The sequence below is a fragment of the Mobula hypostoma genome, chromosome 3 (genome assembly GCF_963921235.1).
Source record: "Mobula hypostoma chromosome 3, sMobHyp1.1, whole genome shotgun sequence".
Taxonomy (NCBI): Eukaryota; Metazoa; Chordata; class Chondrichthyes; order Myliobatiformes; family Myliobatidae; genus Mobula; species Mobula hypostoma.
The window spans coordinates 224,523,584-224,538,176 of NC_086099.1; the positions used below are offsets into that span (position 1 = coordinate 224,523,584).

The following is a 14,593-nucleotide window of genomic DNA, read 5'->3' on the forward strand; positions in this document are numbered from 1 at the left end:
ATTTTCAGCTGAATAAGTCCCGTTGATCACTATCCCCCATTCTCTATGGGTAAGGCAATTCTGAGTGAAACTGCCAATTTACCATGGATCCCATGCATCTTAATCTTCTGTGTGAGCTTCCCATGAGGGACTGTCAAATGCCTTACTAAAATCCATGTGAGCAACATCCACAACTCTGCCTTCATGATCTTTTCAAAATTCAGTCAAGTTAGTAAGACTCAATTTGTTGTGCACAAGGCCATGCTGGCTCTCCGTAATTAGGCCGTGGTTTCCAATTGCTTATATATCCTATCCCACAATCCTCTCCTGTAACTTTTCTACCACAGACGTGAGACTCAACATACTGACCTTGAGCTGTGATTGTTTTCCAAAAGCTGTGCTAATGCATTTTTAATAATAGATTCTAGCATCTCCCCCACTATCTTTGTCAGGCCAACCAGTATATAAATGTTTTCTTTCTCTCGCTTCTTTGTTTTAAGTATGGGTGTTGCATTCGAAACTCCCAATCCATGGGGTCCAAAGAATGTTGGAAAATGGTCACCAATGTGTCAAGTATTTCTTAGACCACTTTGAGTTGCAAACAGTGTACCCTGAGGATTTATTGGCTTTCAATCCCTCCATTTCTCGCCTTTTTTCTGATTCCTCCCTCTCACCAGATCTAGACAAAATTGAATTTGCTCAATTTGCCTTCCATTTCTTTGCTGACATCTATAAATTCCACTTTATTTGGGGCTTTCAATAGTCTTAACTAATCTTTAATTTCTCACTTTTTAAAATTTAAAGATACAGCACTGTAACAGCCACTTCGGGCCCAATGAGCCTGTACTGCCCAGTTACACTCGTGTGACTAATTAACCTTCTAACTTGTACGTGCGTGGAATGCGGAAGGAAACCAGAGCACCCAGAGGAAACCCATGTAGTCACAGGGAGAACATATACACTTCTTAGAAGTAGCAGCAGAATTGAACCCTGATCACTGGTGCTATAATTGCAATACACTAACCACTATGCTACCGTGCCATCCCAATGGCATGGGGTCGGTAGAAACTTTTACAGTCCCTGCAACCTTATGCTATTTTCCTCTACCCCTACCCTGGTCTTCCTTTGCTGAGCTCCAAACTGCTTCCTTTCTTTGAGTTTGCTGCTTTCTCAAACTAATTTATGTGTCTCCTCCTTGGATTTAGTATTAGTCCATCACAGGCAAAGCCATCCCCACCATTGACCACATTCACAAGGCGTGCTGTCACAAGAAATCAGCATCCATCATCAGGGCTTCTACCATCCAGTACATGGTCCCTTCTCGCTACTATCATTAGGCAGGAAGTACAGGAGCCTTGGGTCCCACATCATCAGGTCTCGTCACAACTATCAGGCTCCTGAACTGGTCTGGATAACTTCACTTGCCTCAACACTGAACTGATTCCATATACTACAGACTCACTTTGAAAGACTCTTTAAAACTCGTGTTCTCATTATTATTTTATTTTTATTTGTGTTATTTTTTGACTTTTGCATATTGGTTGTTTGACAGCCTTGTTTAGGTTTTTTAATAGGCCGCCCAATAGTAACAGGGATATCGAGGAGCAGATAGGGAAACAGATCCTGGAAAGGTGTAGTAATAACAGAGTTGTTGTGATGGGTGATTTTAATTTCCCAAATATCGATTGGCATCTCCCTAGAGCAAGGGGTTTAGATGGGGTGGAGTTTGTTAAGTGTGTTCAGGAAGGTTTCTTGACACAATATGTAGATAAGCCAACAAGAGGAGAGGCTGTATGTGGAGAGCAAGAGGATAAGACGTGAAAGTATAGGACCTATCAAGTGTGACAGTGGGAAAGTGCGTATGGAACCGGACGAAATAGCAGAGATACTTAATGAATACTTTACTTCAGTATTCACTATGGAAAAGGATCTTGGAGATTGTAGTGATGACTTTCAGCAGACTGAAAAGCTTGAGCATATAGATATTAAGAAAGAGGATGTGCTGGAGCTTTTGGAAAGCTTCGAGTTGGATAAATCGCCGGGACCAGATGAGATATACCCCAGGCTACTGTGGAAGGCAAGGGCGATGATCTTTGCATCATCAGTGGGGGTGGGAGAGGTTCCGGAGGATTGGAGGTGTTGCGGATGTTGTTCCCTTATTCAAGAAAGGGAGTAGAGATAGCCCAGGAAATTATGGACCAGTGAGTCTTACTTCAGTGGTTCTTAAGTTGATGGAGAAGATCCTGAGAGGCAGGATTTATGAACATTTGGAGAGGCATAATATGATTAGGAATAGTCAGCATAGCTTTGTCAAGAGCAGGTCATGCCTTATGAGCCTGATTCAAATTTTTGAGGATGTGACTAAACACATTGATGAAGGAAGAGCAGTAGATGTAGTGTATATGGATTTCAGCAAGGCATGGGATCCAGACATTGCTTTGTGAATCCAGAACTGGGTTGCCCACAGAAGACAAAGGGTGGTTGTAGATGGGTCGTTTTTTGCAAAGAGGTCAGTGACCAGTGGTGTGCCTCAGGGATCTGTTCTGGGACCCTTAATCTTCGTGATTTTTAGAAAATGACCTGGATGTGGAAGTGGAGGGATGGGTTCATAAGTTTGCTGATGACTCAAAGGTTGGAGGTGTTGTGGATAGTGTGGAAGGCTGTCAGAGGTTACAGTGGGACATTGATAGGATGCAAAACTGGGCTGAGAAGTGGCAAATGGAGTTCAACCCAGATAAATGTGAAGTGGTTCGTTTTGGTAGGTCAAATACGATGGCAGAATATAGTATTAATGGTAAGACTCTTAGCAGTGTGGAGGATCAGAGGGATCTTGGGGTCCGAGTTCATAGGACACTCAAAGCTGCTGCACAGGTTGACTTTGTGGTTAAGAAGGCATATGGTGTATTGGCCTTCATCAATCGTGGAATTGAATTTAGGAGCCGAGAGGTAATGTTGCAGCTATATAGGACCCTGGTCCGACCCCACTTGGAGTACTGTGCTCAGTTCTGGTCGCCTCACTACAGGAAGGATGTGGAAGCCATAGAAAGGGTGCAGAGGGGATTTAGAAGGATGTTGCCTGGATTGGGGAGCATGCCTTATGAGAATAGGTTGAGTGAACTCAGCCTTTTCTCCTTGGAGCGACGGAAGATGTGAGGTGACTTGATAGAGGTGTATAAGATGATGAGAGGCATTGATCGTGTGGATAGTCAGAGGTTTTTTCCCCAGGGCTGAAATGGTTGCCACAAGAGGGCACAGGTTTAAGCTGCTGGGAAGAAGGTACAGAGGAGATGTCAGGGGTAAGTTTTTTACGCAGAGAGTGGTGAGTGCGTGGAATGGGCTGCTGGCAACGGTGGTGGAGGCAGATACGATAGGGTCTTTTAAGAGACTTTTGGATAGGTACATGGAGCTTAGAAAAATAGAGGGCTATGGTTAAGCCTAGGAATTTCTAAGGTAGGGACATGTTTGGCACAACTTTGTGGGCCGAAGGGCCTGTATCATGCTGTAGGTTTTCTGTCTTTCTATGTATAGTGTTTTTTTTCGTAAAACCTATTGTATTTCTTTATTTTCCTGCAAATGCATGCAAGAAATTGAATCTCAGTGTAATGTATGGTAACGTATAGGTTCTTTAGTAATAAATTTTACTTTGAATTTGACTCCCTTAATTTTCTTTTTGTCATGGTTGAATCACATTGTTTTTATCTGACAGGAGCAAGTAATTATAATTTATCCATGATTCGTTAAATGTTTGCCATTCACTGTCACACTCGGAGTAAGATTTTCCAATCTGTTCACCTCATACTGTGACAGCTGGCTCTGCAGCTGCTCTGAGACTTCATTGAAATCAGATTTGTCTCTCAGAACCAACCAGGGTATTCTCCATCTTAATTAAGAACTGTGTCTTATTATGGCCACTCCTCCCCAAGGGGACTTGCGCAATCAGATTGCTAATTAATCCCTTCTCATCATACAATACCCTGTTTAGTTGGTTTGCTTTTAGTTAGGTAATTGACGTATTATCCAAAAATCCTTCGCACAGATTCTCCAGGAATTTCTGCTGCAGACGCACTATTGCTCCGAATGTGGTAAGCTCAGCCTGAATGCAGATTAAAGTCACCCATGACGATAAAGATTAGCTTTATTTGTCACTTGTACGTTAAATCCTGCAGTGAAATGCATCGTTTTTCATCAAATCAAATCAGTGAAGGTTGTGCTGAGCAGCCTTGAGCTGTCACCATGTTTCTGGCGCCAACATAGCATACCCACAACCAACGATGCCTCTAATTTTTTTTTACAGCTGCACAGACCAACTGAGCAGGAAATGTTTACAAGGCCTGGAAACTGTATGGCACTTTAAATGTTTTTTTTGTGCAACATGTATACTATGAACATTTAGAATGGAAATTGAAAAATCACATTTTTGATGTATTGCTTGAATGGTATAATGAAATACAGTAGAACAAAGAAAATCTTTCACAGTTTTTAAACTTTTGCTCATCTGTCTTTATTCCAGCTGTGTGGCAACAAGGGCTATGTGTTTGGGAGCATTTCAGTTACTGTGCATTTGTGCATCCATGGAGCTTAGAGGGGACAGTGTTCGCAACTCACTGACCCTAACCTGTATGTCATTGGAATGTAGGAGGAAGCTGGAGCTCCTGGAGCAGACCCACAGGGGTCACGGGGGAATGTACAAACTCCTCATAGACAGTGCGGGAATCGAACCATGATCTTACAGTTGCCACTGTAAAGCTGTTGTACTAACCACAGTGCCACCATGTCGCTCATTGAACCCTTAAAGCAGTGCTTCTAATTTCTGTTGAAAGGTCTTCTTGGCAGTACCAGTGCTGTTTGTGATTCAGTTTTCATTCTTGTTAGTGTTTTCAGACTATTTTTTTTAGCTCCATTCATACAAATTTCCTGTCATCCGAGCTGGTATCCTTCGGTGCTGTTTTATTAATCTTTCTAGCTCGTGATGCTACAACACTTTCCCTTCTTGCCCATCTTTCAGAAATACTAAATCTAGGTCCAATCTTTGGTAAAGGGTGGCGCAGTAGTGTAGCTGCAACTTCACTGGTCTTGAACCCAATCCCCGAACTAATGAAGGCCAGCACACAGTCTGCCTTCTTAATCAGCCTATCAATTTGCGTGACAACCTTGAGGGATCTATGGACGTGGACCCCAGAATCCATCTGCTACTCCAAGCTGCGAAGAATCCTACCATTAACTCTTCAAATTCGACTTTCCAATGTAAATCACCTCACACTTCTTCAGATCTTCCAATTCTCACCCCAGCTCTGCATTCTTTAAAATATCCTGTTGTAACTTATGACAATTTTCTACACTATCTACGTGATGTATTACTAAAGGACTGCCTTCAGAGCTGACCGCAACATAGAGCCAGTGGTTCCAGTACCATTATCTACACTGTTAACTACCAGGCCGTGTGGGAAAATTAACCAGTTCCATCCTGTCACTCCAGTCAGCTCTGCTTGATCACTCTTTGTCATCAGAAAAATAATGGAAGTTGTCAATGGACAGTGGTATCGGATAGTGGGTAGGCCCTTCATTCATTGGGATTGACCATGGTTGTTGCATCCTAGCTGTCGATACAAGTTAACTTGCAAGCTGGGGCAGTACGATAAGGAAAGCAAACTGTTGCCCATGTAACAGGCTTCCCTCTCTCCATGCAGCTGATGAATCCAAAGAAACTAGAGAGAACGATACATTTTAGCACCATCAGCGTCGCAGGAGTTGCCAGTCAGTATATAACTCAACATAGGACTGCCTAGGGATTCCAGCTCTGGATTTATCCTCAGGGTTTACTCTCAAAGCCTTTCCCCACAAGTGGATACAGCTGTAAGACAGTGGAGGCTGAGATCAGAGTTTTCGTTCTCCTAGATGAGCTGCCAACCATGGCTGATAAGCCTCATCTGTCTGAAGTGACTGATTTTAAGGTGCCAGTAACCCACCTTTGCCCTTATCCTGTCAGTGAAAATGGTTGCAGTGAGCTTCGTATCTAAGCCACAGGTAAAGGCTCTTGGTTGTCACAGTCTATTTGAGATGAACACCATTGGGAGCATTTAATAGGTAGTGGGAGCTTATCTCCACTACAGCCCCATCACCCCTTGCTATGGCATCCTTAAGGAATCTGTATCTGTTGACAGTCAGAGAATCATATAGGCATGGAAGCAGGCTCTTTGTACAATTCATCTAAAACAACCAGAGTGTCTCAGTGAGTTAGTCCCTTTTGCCTGAGTTTGGCCATTTTCCTTCTAATTTTTTAAAAATCTACGGACCTGTCCACTTTCTGTTTTTGGGACAAAAACCCTTGCTCAGATCTCTTTTAAATCTCTCCCCTCCCATCTTAAACCTGTGCCATCTCATAATTGTCCCCTGCTCATCGAAAAAGCATTCTGATCATCTATCATATCCATTCCCCTCATAATATTGTGAGCCTTTACAAGGTCACACCTCAGCCTCCTGCAGTCCAGTGTGAATATATGTAGCCTGTCCAATCTCCCAAGTAAAGCCTTTCTTTCCAAGCACCATCCTGGTCAATCTTTCCTGTGCTTTCTCAGTTGTTACCATATCCCCACTGTAGTTTGACAAGAACATGGAAGCAACAGTGAGCTGGGGGATGCACAAGCCTAATAATTATCTATTGGAAGTACTGGATTTTATAACTCTTGATATTCACAAGAATGATAATTGTCCTTCCTTTCAGGTCTACTTGGTATTGACTGTACAGCTGTTGGTGACGTTTGCCTTTGTGTGCATCTGTACATTCGTGACTGAAGCAAAGGAATTTGTGAGGCGCACCCCTTGGCTTTACTATGTGTCGTATGGAGTATTCTTCGTCTCACTTATTGCTCTCAGTTGTTGTGGAGAGTTCAGAAGGAAACACCCCTGGAATCTTGTTGCATTGGTAGGTAACTATAACATTAATGGCAGTTTGCCTTGCCAGAGTTTACTCCAAAGTATAGGAGCTCAATAGGGGAACAGGAGATTGGGAGTGGGGAAGATAAATTCGGAATTGAATTAAGATGTGATTTGCCCTTTGACCAATGAGGGCACTTGACATTTTGGAAAGGTTTTCTGCTGGTAACTAGCTTGAGAGGGTACAAAAAGGTTATCCCTTGATTAAAGATTTTTTCCTCACTACATAATTAACTCCTGTTTAACTAGCACTTAATGCACTGGGACTGGAGTACATCACAGAATCATTTTTGTTTTATAATATTGCTTGAACTCTTGGGTCATCTTCTGTTGGTCTCTTAACTTTAGACAATCTCCCTCAAAAGATAATTGGCAGGTCAGCTTTTTTGAACTTGTTTCTAAACTGTGGAATTCAAACCCTAAAACTATAAGGGATGCAGACTCAGTTGGCATTTTTAAACACCAACTCAAAACCTATTTATTTAACCTTGCTTTAAACTAACATCTTTTTGTCTTTTATTTTCATGTTTGCACTTCATCCTATTGTAAAGCACTTTAAACTACATCACCTATATGAAAAGTGCTCTACAAATAAAGTTATTAATATTATCAGCTAACTTCTGTTTGTTTTCTGATTCATTCTGAAGTTTGTTGAAACAATATGGGTCTCTATCCATATATTTAACAATAGTGCATGTACTTTCTGGTAAATCAAATAGCATCGTTAATATTTGCATGTGGTCTGTGTAGATGTAAATTACTAGCAGTAAATTTACTGCTTACAGGTTGAGTCAGTGGTAAGGAAGGCAAATACAACATTAGCATTCATTTTGAGAGGATTAGATTATAAAAGCAGGATGTAATGCTTTACTAGGCATTGGTCAAACCTCACTTGGAGTATTATAAGCAGTTTTGGGCCTCTTATCTAAGAAAAGGCATGTTGGCATTTGAGAGGGTCCAGAGGAGGTTCACTAGAATTTTTCAGAACTAAGGGGATATCCTCTTTCAAAGAAAGGAACTTCTTTTCCTCCTCCATCAACACTCCCCTCACCTGCATCTTTTACATTTTGTGCACGTCTGCCCTCACCCTGTCCTCGTGCCACTCCACCAGGGATGGGATTCCTTTTGCCCATACATATTACCCCAACAGACTCCATGTCCAGCTCAAAATTCTCTGTAACTTCTGCTATCTCCAATGGGATCCCCCCACCAATCACATCTTTCCCTCCACCCCCACTTTCTGCTTTCCGCAGGGATCGCTCCTCACTGATCTCCTTCCTGGCACTTATCCTTGCAGGCAGAACAAGTGCTAGACCTGCCCTTACACCACCTCCCCCACTATCAGTCAGCGCCCCTAACAGTCCTTCCATGTGAGGCGACTTCACCTGTGAGTCTTTTGGGGTCAACTACTGTATCCAGTGTTCCTGGTGTGGCCTCCTGTATATCAGTGATACCCGGCGTGGATTGGGAGACCGCTTCCCCGAGCATCTACGCTCCATCCACCAGGAAGGCAGGATCTCCCAGTGGCCACCCATTTTAATTCCACTTCCCATTCCCATTCCAACATGTTAGTCTATGGCCTGCTCTACTGTTTTACTGCCGTGATGAGGCCCCACTCAGGTTGGAGGAACAACACCTTGTATTCCATCTGGTTAGCCACCCCTCCCCGCCCACCATTCCCATTCCCTCTCTCACCTCATGTCCTTACATGTCCAGCGCGTCCCACTGGTGTTCCTCCTCTTCCCTTTCTTCCATGGTCTTCTGGCCTCGCCTATCAGATTCCCTCTTCTCCAGCCCTTCACCTCTTCAACCAACAATTGGATTTCCAGCATCTGCAGATCTTCACTTGTTTGTCACTAGAATTCTGTTCTGTAAATTTGCTGTGTGTGCCCACAGAAAAATAATCTCAGGGTTGTATGTGGTAATATGTATGAACTTGATTATAAATTTACTTTGAGAATTATTCCGGAAATGAAAGGGTTAACATGAGGCGGGTGTGAAGGCTCTGGGTCTTCTCTTGCTGGAGTTTAGAAGAATCGGGGTGATCTCATTGAAATCTATCAAATACTGAAAGATGTAGATAGAGTGGATGTGAAAAGGATGTTCCCTATAGTAGGGGAGTCTAGGACTAGAGGGCATAACCTTAGAATAAAGGGATATCCCTTTAGAATAGAAATGTGGAGGGATTTCTTTAGCCAGAGGGTTGCGAATATGTGGAATTCATTGCCACAGGCAGCTATGGAGGTCAAGTTATTGAGTATATTTAAAGCAGAGATTGATAGGGCATCAAAGGTTACGGGGAGGAGGCAGGAGAATGGGGTTGAGAGGGAAGTGGATCACCCATGGTGGCATAGCGGAGCAGACTTGATGGGCCAAATAGCTTAATTCTGCTCCTATGTCTTACAGTGGTCTAAATTAAATAGTAATGGTAACTGGTCTGATGGCCTTAATTTTGTTGATTTGATTCCCTTCAGACTCCTTATATGAAGATATAACTGGAAACTGCTTTATGATTTTGAACTAGTTTGCTGTACTAGTTGAACTAGTTGCTGAATCATTGAGCTGAGGTTGCTTCTTCCATTGTAACCTAAAGCAAAGGCTATGATCAGCTGCATTTAATTTAATCACAACTATTAGCTGAGATACAGAGCAAAAAAGCATTCCACATCTCCCACATTAGCTGCTTTTTAAACACAAAATCTTGGAAACATTCTTCAGGTTTCTGACTCAATTTTTTTTAGTGAAAGTTTTCACTCCAAACAGTAGCAAAGGAAGACAAATTGTGCAAATGATATAAAATAATACTGAGAACATGAGTTGTAGAGCCCTTGAAAGTGAATCTGTTGGTTGTGGAATCAGTTTGGTGTTGAGGTGAGTGAAGTTATCCATACTGATTCAGTAGCCTGTCGGTTGAAGGGTAATAATTGTTACTGAACTTGGTGATGTAGGATATAAGGCTCCTGTAATTCCCGCCCAATGTTAGCAGTGAGAAGAGAGCATTGCTTGGATGGTGGGAGTTCTCGATGATAGATGTTGCTTTCTTGAGGCCTAGCTCCTTGTCAATGTGCTCAATGGTGGAAAGGGCTTTACCTGTGATGGACTGGGCTGCATCCATCTCTTTCTAAAAGAAACTAATTTGGGAGCTGTGGAATGCCTTTTCTGTTCTTGGGCACTGGTGTTTCCATACCAGGCTGCGATGCAACTAGTTAGGATACTCTCTAATGTGCACCTATAGAAGTATGTCAAAGTTTTAGGTGACATGTCGAATCTGTGTAAACTTCTAAGTAAGTAAGAGGTGCTGTTGTGCAGCACAAAAACAGTTTATTCAGCCAATCGCTCAGTGTTGCCTCCCTTGCCCCAGCATAGAGAAACGTGCACCGTTGAACACCGCTGATCCATAGCGGTGTAAACATTGTCTTTGCAGCCTATTCACGGTGGCTCTTCTGTCTGCAGTCCATCCTGACTCTGAGTATGTCGTACATGGTTGGAATGATTGCCAGTTTCTACAATACGGAATCTGTCGTGATGGCCGTCGGGATCACTGCAGCTGTTTGCTTTACCGTTGTGATCTTCTCCATGCAGGTAAGCTTTGCAGACTTGTTACATACATATGCCTGGCCCCAATGTGGCAATTAATGATTTAAGGAATACCTGGATTCCAAAACATGATGTGTAACTGAATAGCCAATGTGTAACCATTAGCAGGTTGAATTATCTTTAATTTGACTTTTAGTTTTGTAAGTCTGTCACTCTCACTCTTGTGGTCAAACTGGGACATGATTGTTACCTGGGAGGTCAAAGCACAGTGTCTGCAGGCCTGAGTTGTGGTTAAAATCATCACCATCATCAGGTGCCATGCCCAGTTTGAGCTTTGACTGCCATGGCCCACATACTCCTGTTTCGGGTCAAATGGATCAATTCATTGGTATTCATTTCCAATTCTCTGGCTGCTGTCTTCATCATCATTTGTCTTTGTCTTCCTCTTGCTTTCTTCCCTTCAATCTTTCCCATAACTACAGTGCATTCTAACTCCTCTTTCCTAATCACATGTCCAATGAAGTTATGTTGCCTTTTCATGATCCCATACATTATTTCTCTTTTTGTGTTTGCTCTGTTCATGACATCCTCGTTAGATATTCGTTTTGTCCATGATATGCTTTGCATCCTCCTCAAAAACCACATCTCTGCTGCTACAATTCGTTTCCTCATGTTACTAGATATTGTCCAACATTCTGAGCCATATAACATAACAGGATAAACGTAACATTTCAGTACTCTGAGTCATGCCTAGCTTAAGGTCAGTATAGGTCAGTATACTCTTCATTCTCATAAAGGTGTCTTGCCATCCCTATTCTTCTTTTGATGTCCAAGTCGCACCTCCTACCTGATGTCACCCAGCTTCCTAAGTATCAAAAGTTCTGTACTTGTTTTATGTCTTCCCATATGTTTGTGGATGGGCGGGTGGAACGGGGTTTGTTTTGCAGTTGCTTTGTTGCTTATTGTGTTCTGGTGGACATGCTATGGTGGCGCCACTTGAGCACTGACCCCAGCACATCCTTAGGCTGTGTTGGTTGTTAACGCAAATGATGCGTTTCGCTGTATGTTCCCATGTACTAAGGATAGTGTTGGTATCTTTGGAACTTGGACCGTTGGCTTGCTAATGGGGTTGTTTCCTACTTCACAGACGAAATATGACTTTACTTCCTGTATGGGTGTGATGCTGGTGTCCGCTGTCGTGCTCTTTTTCTTTGGAATCCTTTGCATTTTTATGCAAAACCGGATTCTCCAGATCGTGTATGCATCTGTTGGTGCACTGATCTTTACAGTGGTAAGTATAAATGCTTCACGAAAGGAAAAGGCTCATCTTTCCTGTCTCGTTTCCCTCAAATTCAAATTATAAGATGACGCTAATACTCTTTTTATAACAAGCTGTGACTGCCCATGGAATGGATCCGTGGCAACAAATTCTGGGTGGGGCGGGGGGCACTGGAACGGATTCCTCCCAGCCTAAGCTATCATTTTTCCCAAGCCAGGTGCACATTTGCCTAAGTTACCAACTTCATCTCTGCTTAAGGCTTTAAGTATAGGCTGTCTGATGTTTAATTAGACGTGAGAGTCACGGTGTTATATAAAATGATACAAAACATTTTTTGCATAGACCATAAAGACATAGCAGAATTAGGCTATTTAGCTCACGTACTCTGCTCAGCTATTCCATCGTGGCTAATTTATTATCCATCTCTACCCCATTCTCCTGCCTTCTCCCTGTAACCTTTGACACTGTTACTAATCAAGAACTGTCAATCTCCACTTTAAATATACCCATTGATCTGGCCTCCACAGCCATTTGTGGCAATGAATTTCACAGATTTACCAACCCCTGACTGAAGAAATCCCTCCTCATCTCTATTCTAAAGGGATGTCCTTCTATTCTGTGGCTGTGCCCTCAGGTCCTTGACTCTCCTATTGGAAACATTCTCTCAACATCCACCGTATCTAGGGCTTTAATTATTCAGCAAGTTTTAATGAGATTTCCCCCTCTTTCTCCTAAACTCCAGCCATCACATGCTTCTCATATGGAGAAATTCCAGGGGGATTTAAGGGATAAGTTTTTTACCGAGTGGTAGTTTCTATGGTGACTATCTGGAATAACTTTACAGAGGACAAGGTAGAGGCAGATACAATGTTAAAAGGGTGTTTGGCCAGGTGCTTTGGTAGGAAACATGACCTCATGCAGGCAAGTGGGATTAGTGTAGATAGCCATCACATTTGGCATGGATTCTATGAAGAACTTGTCTATGCTAACTGTCCAGTCTAACTCTTTTACTATTCTTTTACAGTTTTTGGCCATTGACACACAGATGATCTTGGGGAATAAAAAGCTGGTTATCAGTCCAGAGGAATATGTTTTTGCAGCGCTCAACCTCTATACCGACATCATCAATATCTTTTTGTTCATCATGACGATCATCGGGCACAGCAGAGAGTGAGATCTTGATGGACAAGGAAGAACATGTCCCTGGCGAAAAATTATCCTAAAGCCATCTTTCCTTGTATTGTCTAGATTAATGAATCTTCCTTTTGAACAGTCCAATTGCCTCCCCTGTGAATAAGCATGTTTGCATGGATGGGCAGCTGTGAATGTACAGCCTCACTGTGGATACCAGGGCTTTCAATCTCAGTTGCTTGGGGAATCAGGTTAATCCCCCTTCACCATATAGTCCTGTGAGTTTAAGGATCCCTTGGTCCAGTCCAGAGATTTGAAGATTGCAAATAGTCCTCTTAAAACTGAAGATTTTTTTTCTGGGAGATTGAAACTATATTGCAAAATACTTTTATTATGGTAACAAATTGAAGTATTCTGAATTTAAGGCAACTTGAGAACAAAAATCCTATGCCTGTAAACATGCTGAATTCTAGTTCAGGGTCTGTACAATCCCAACCTCAACCTGCACGTTTAGAATTTCTAAGTTGGCAATATTAAAATTAACTTACTAAATGTGAATCCTGTAAAATTGTGAATTCTGACACTTTAATTTAGTATCAATATCTTTAATATATTAATCTTGTTGACTTATGCAGGCCAACACTGTGTGAAGAATTGAAGGAGTTTTACTTTGCAGGCTAGACGGGAGGTTGAGCAGTGGATGTGAATGAGTAGAAAGGCAAAGAACAAAATTTGTAAAAGAATCGTGCTGTTGTAGTGGCAGTTCAGAAAATTTAATAAAGCCACAATTAGCCACCTCTGGCCCTTGAAAGAAGTTGGAGCTTATAGACTGAAGCGATTTTTCTTCATTTGAAAGAAGCTTACCTTTACTAATGGGGAGAGCTTTGGACCTTGCTAAGAAGATATCAATTAGCATACATCCAATATGCTCTTTAGCTAGTTGAATTAGAGATGTGTTCTTGGAGTGCAAACTGTATTTTGGGGCTAAGTAATCATAGTTTCCAAGTATTATTGCTGTGCATCATTACAATGGACTTAACTGCATACTCATAATTTAATTCTCAGATTCATAGATTGCTGTCAGTGATGCCATACTTCCCCATCTCCCACCGCTAGGGAGTAGGTTTTGAGTCCGTGTGAAAATAGCTCAATAGATTTAAATGTTGGGTTCTCTTGAATTGTTAACAGATAACTGAAAATGATTTTGTTATACTTTCATTAATCAAGCTGTAATGATCTCAGTTTAAGTCATTGTCCCATTTATCAGTGTGTTCAGCTGAAGAAATTGGGTTTTTTTAATCCCAGTTTCTTCAACTGTTGGGATTAGCACAGGTTGATGAAGAAGAGGAACCTGCAAAGGACAACAGCTTTTAATGTTCTATGATGCACCTAACTCTTGCAATTAAAATAATCATTTAGTGTACTTATTTTTTGTTTTTTGTTGTGACTGATTTGATATGAACATTTCATGGGACCATGTATCAGATATGACATAATTGAACAAATCAGAGTTACATGCACTTCGATGCTCAAGTCTTCACAACGAGAAAGCATGAGGTAATGAAGGATAATGAAGGAAGCTGGTGCAAATAAATTTACAGTTTAAGAAAATAGTTTAATTTATAACTGTTAAATGAAAGTGAGAAGAATGTATTGTGCTTAAATTTCTAAAAAAGTGTTTTTTTTTACTGTGAACCCAGAGCTTGTACAGCTGTTGAAAATGCATGAGTAAAA

The 14,593-nt window shown here is 41.8% G+C and overlaps 1 protein-coding gene across 3 annotated transcripts in view; it reads left to right on the forward strand.

Annotated features, from left to right (window-relative positions):
* Positions 1-14,152, forward strand: part of grinaa (glutamate receptor, ionotropic, N-methyl D-aspartate-associated protein 1a (glutamate binding)) — an 88,479-nt gene extending 74,327 nt beyond the window's left edge. For all 3 annotated transcript variants that reach the window (XM_063044637.1, XM_063044636.1, XM_063044638.1), the window contains exons 4-7: positions 6,701-6,901; positions 10,366-10,494; positions 11,597-11,740; positions 12,753-14,152. In XM_063044637.1, the coding sequence (XP_062900707.1) occupies positions 6,701-6,901; positions 10,366-10,494; positions 11,597-11,740; positions 12,753-12,902 (624 nt within the window). In that variant the 3' untranslated portion in view covers positions 12,903-14,152. The remainder of the gene's footprint in view (positions 1-6,700; positions 6,902-10,365; positions 10,495-11,596; positions 11,741-12,752) is intronic.
* The last annotated feature ends 441 nt before the right edge of the window (positions 14,153-14,593 follow it).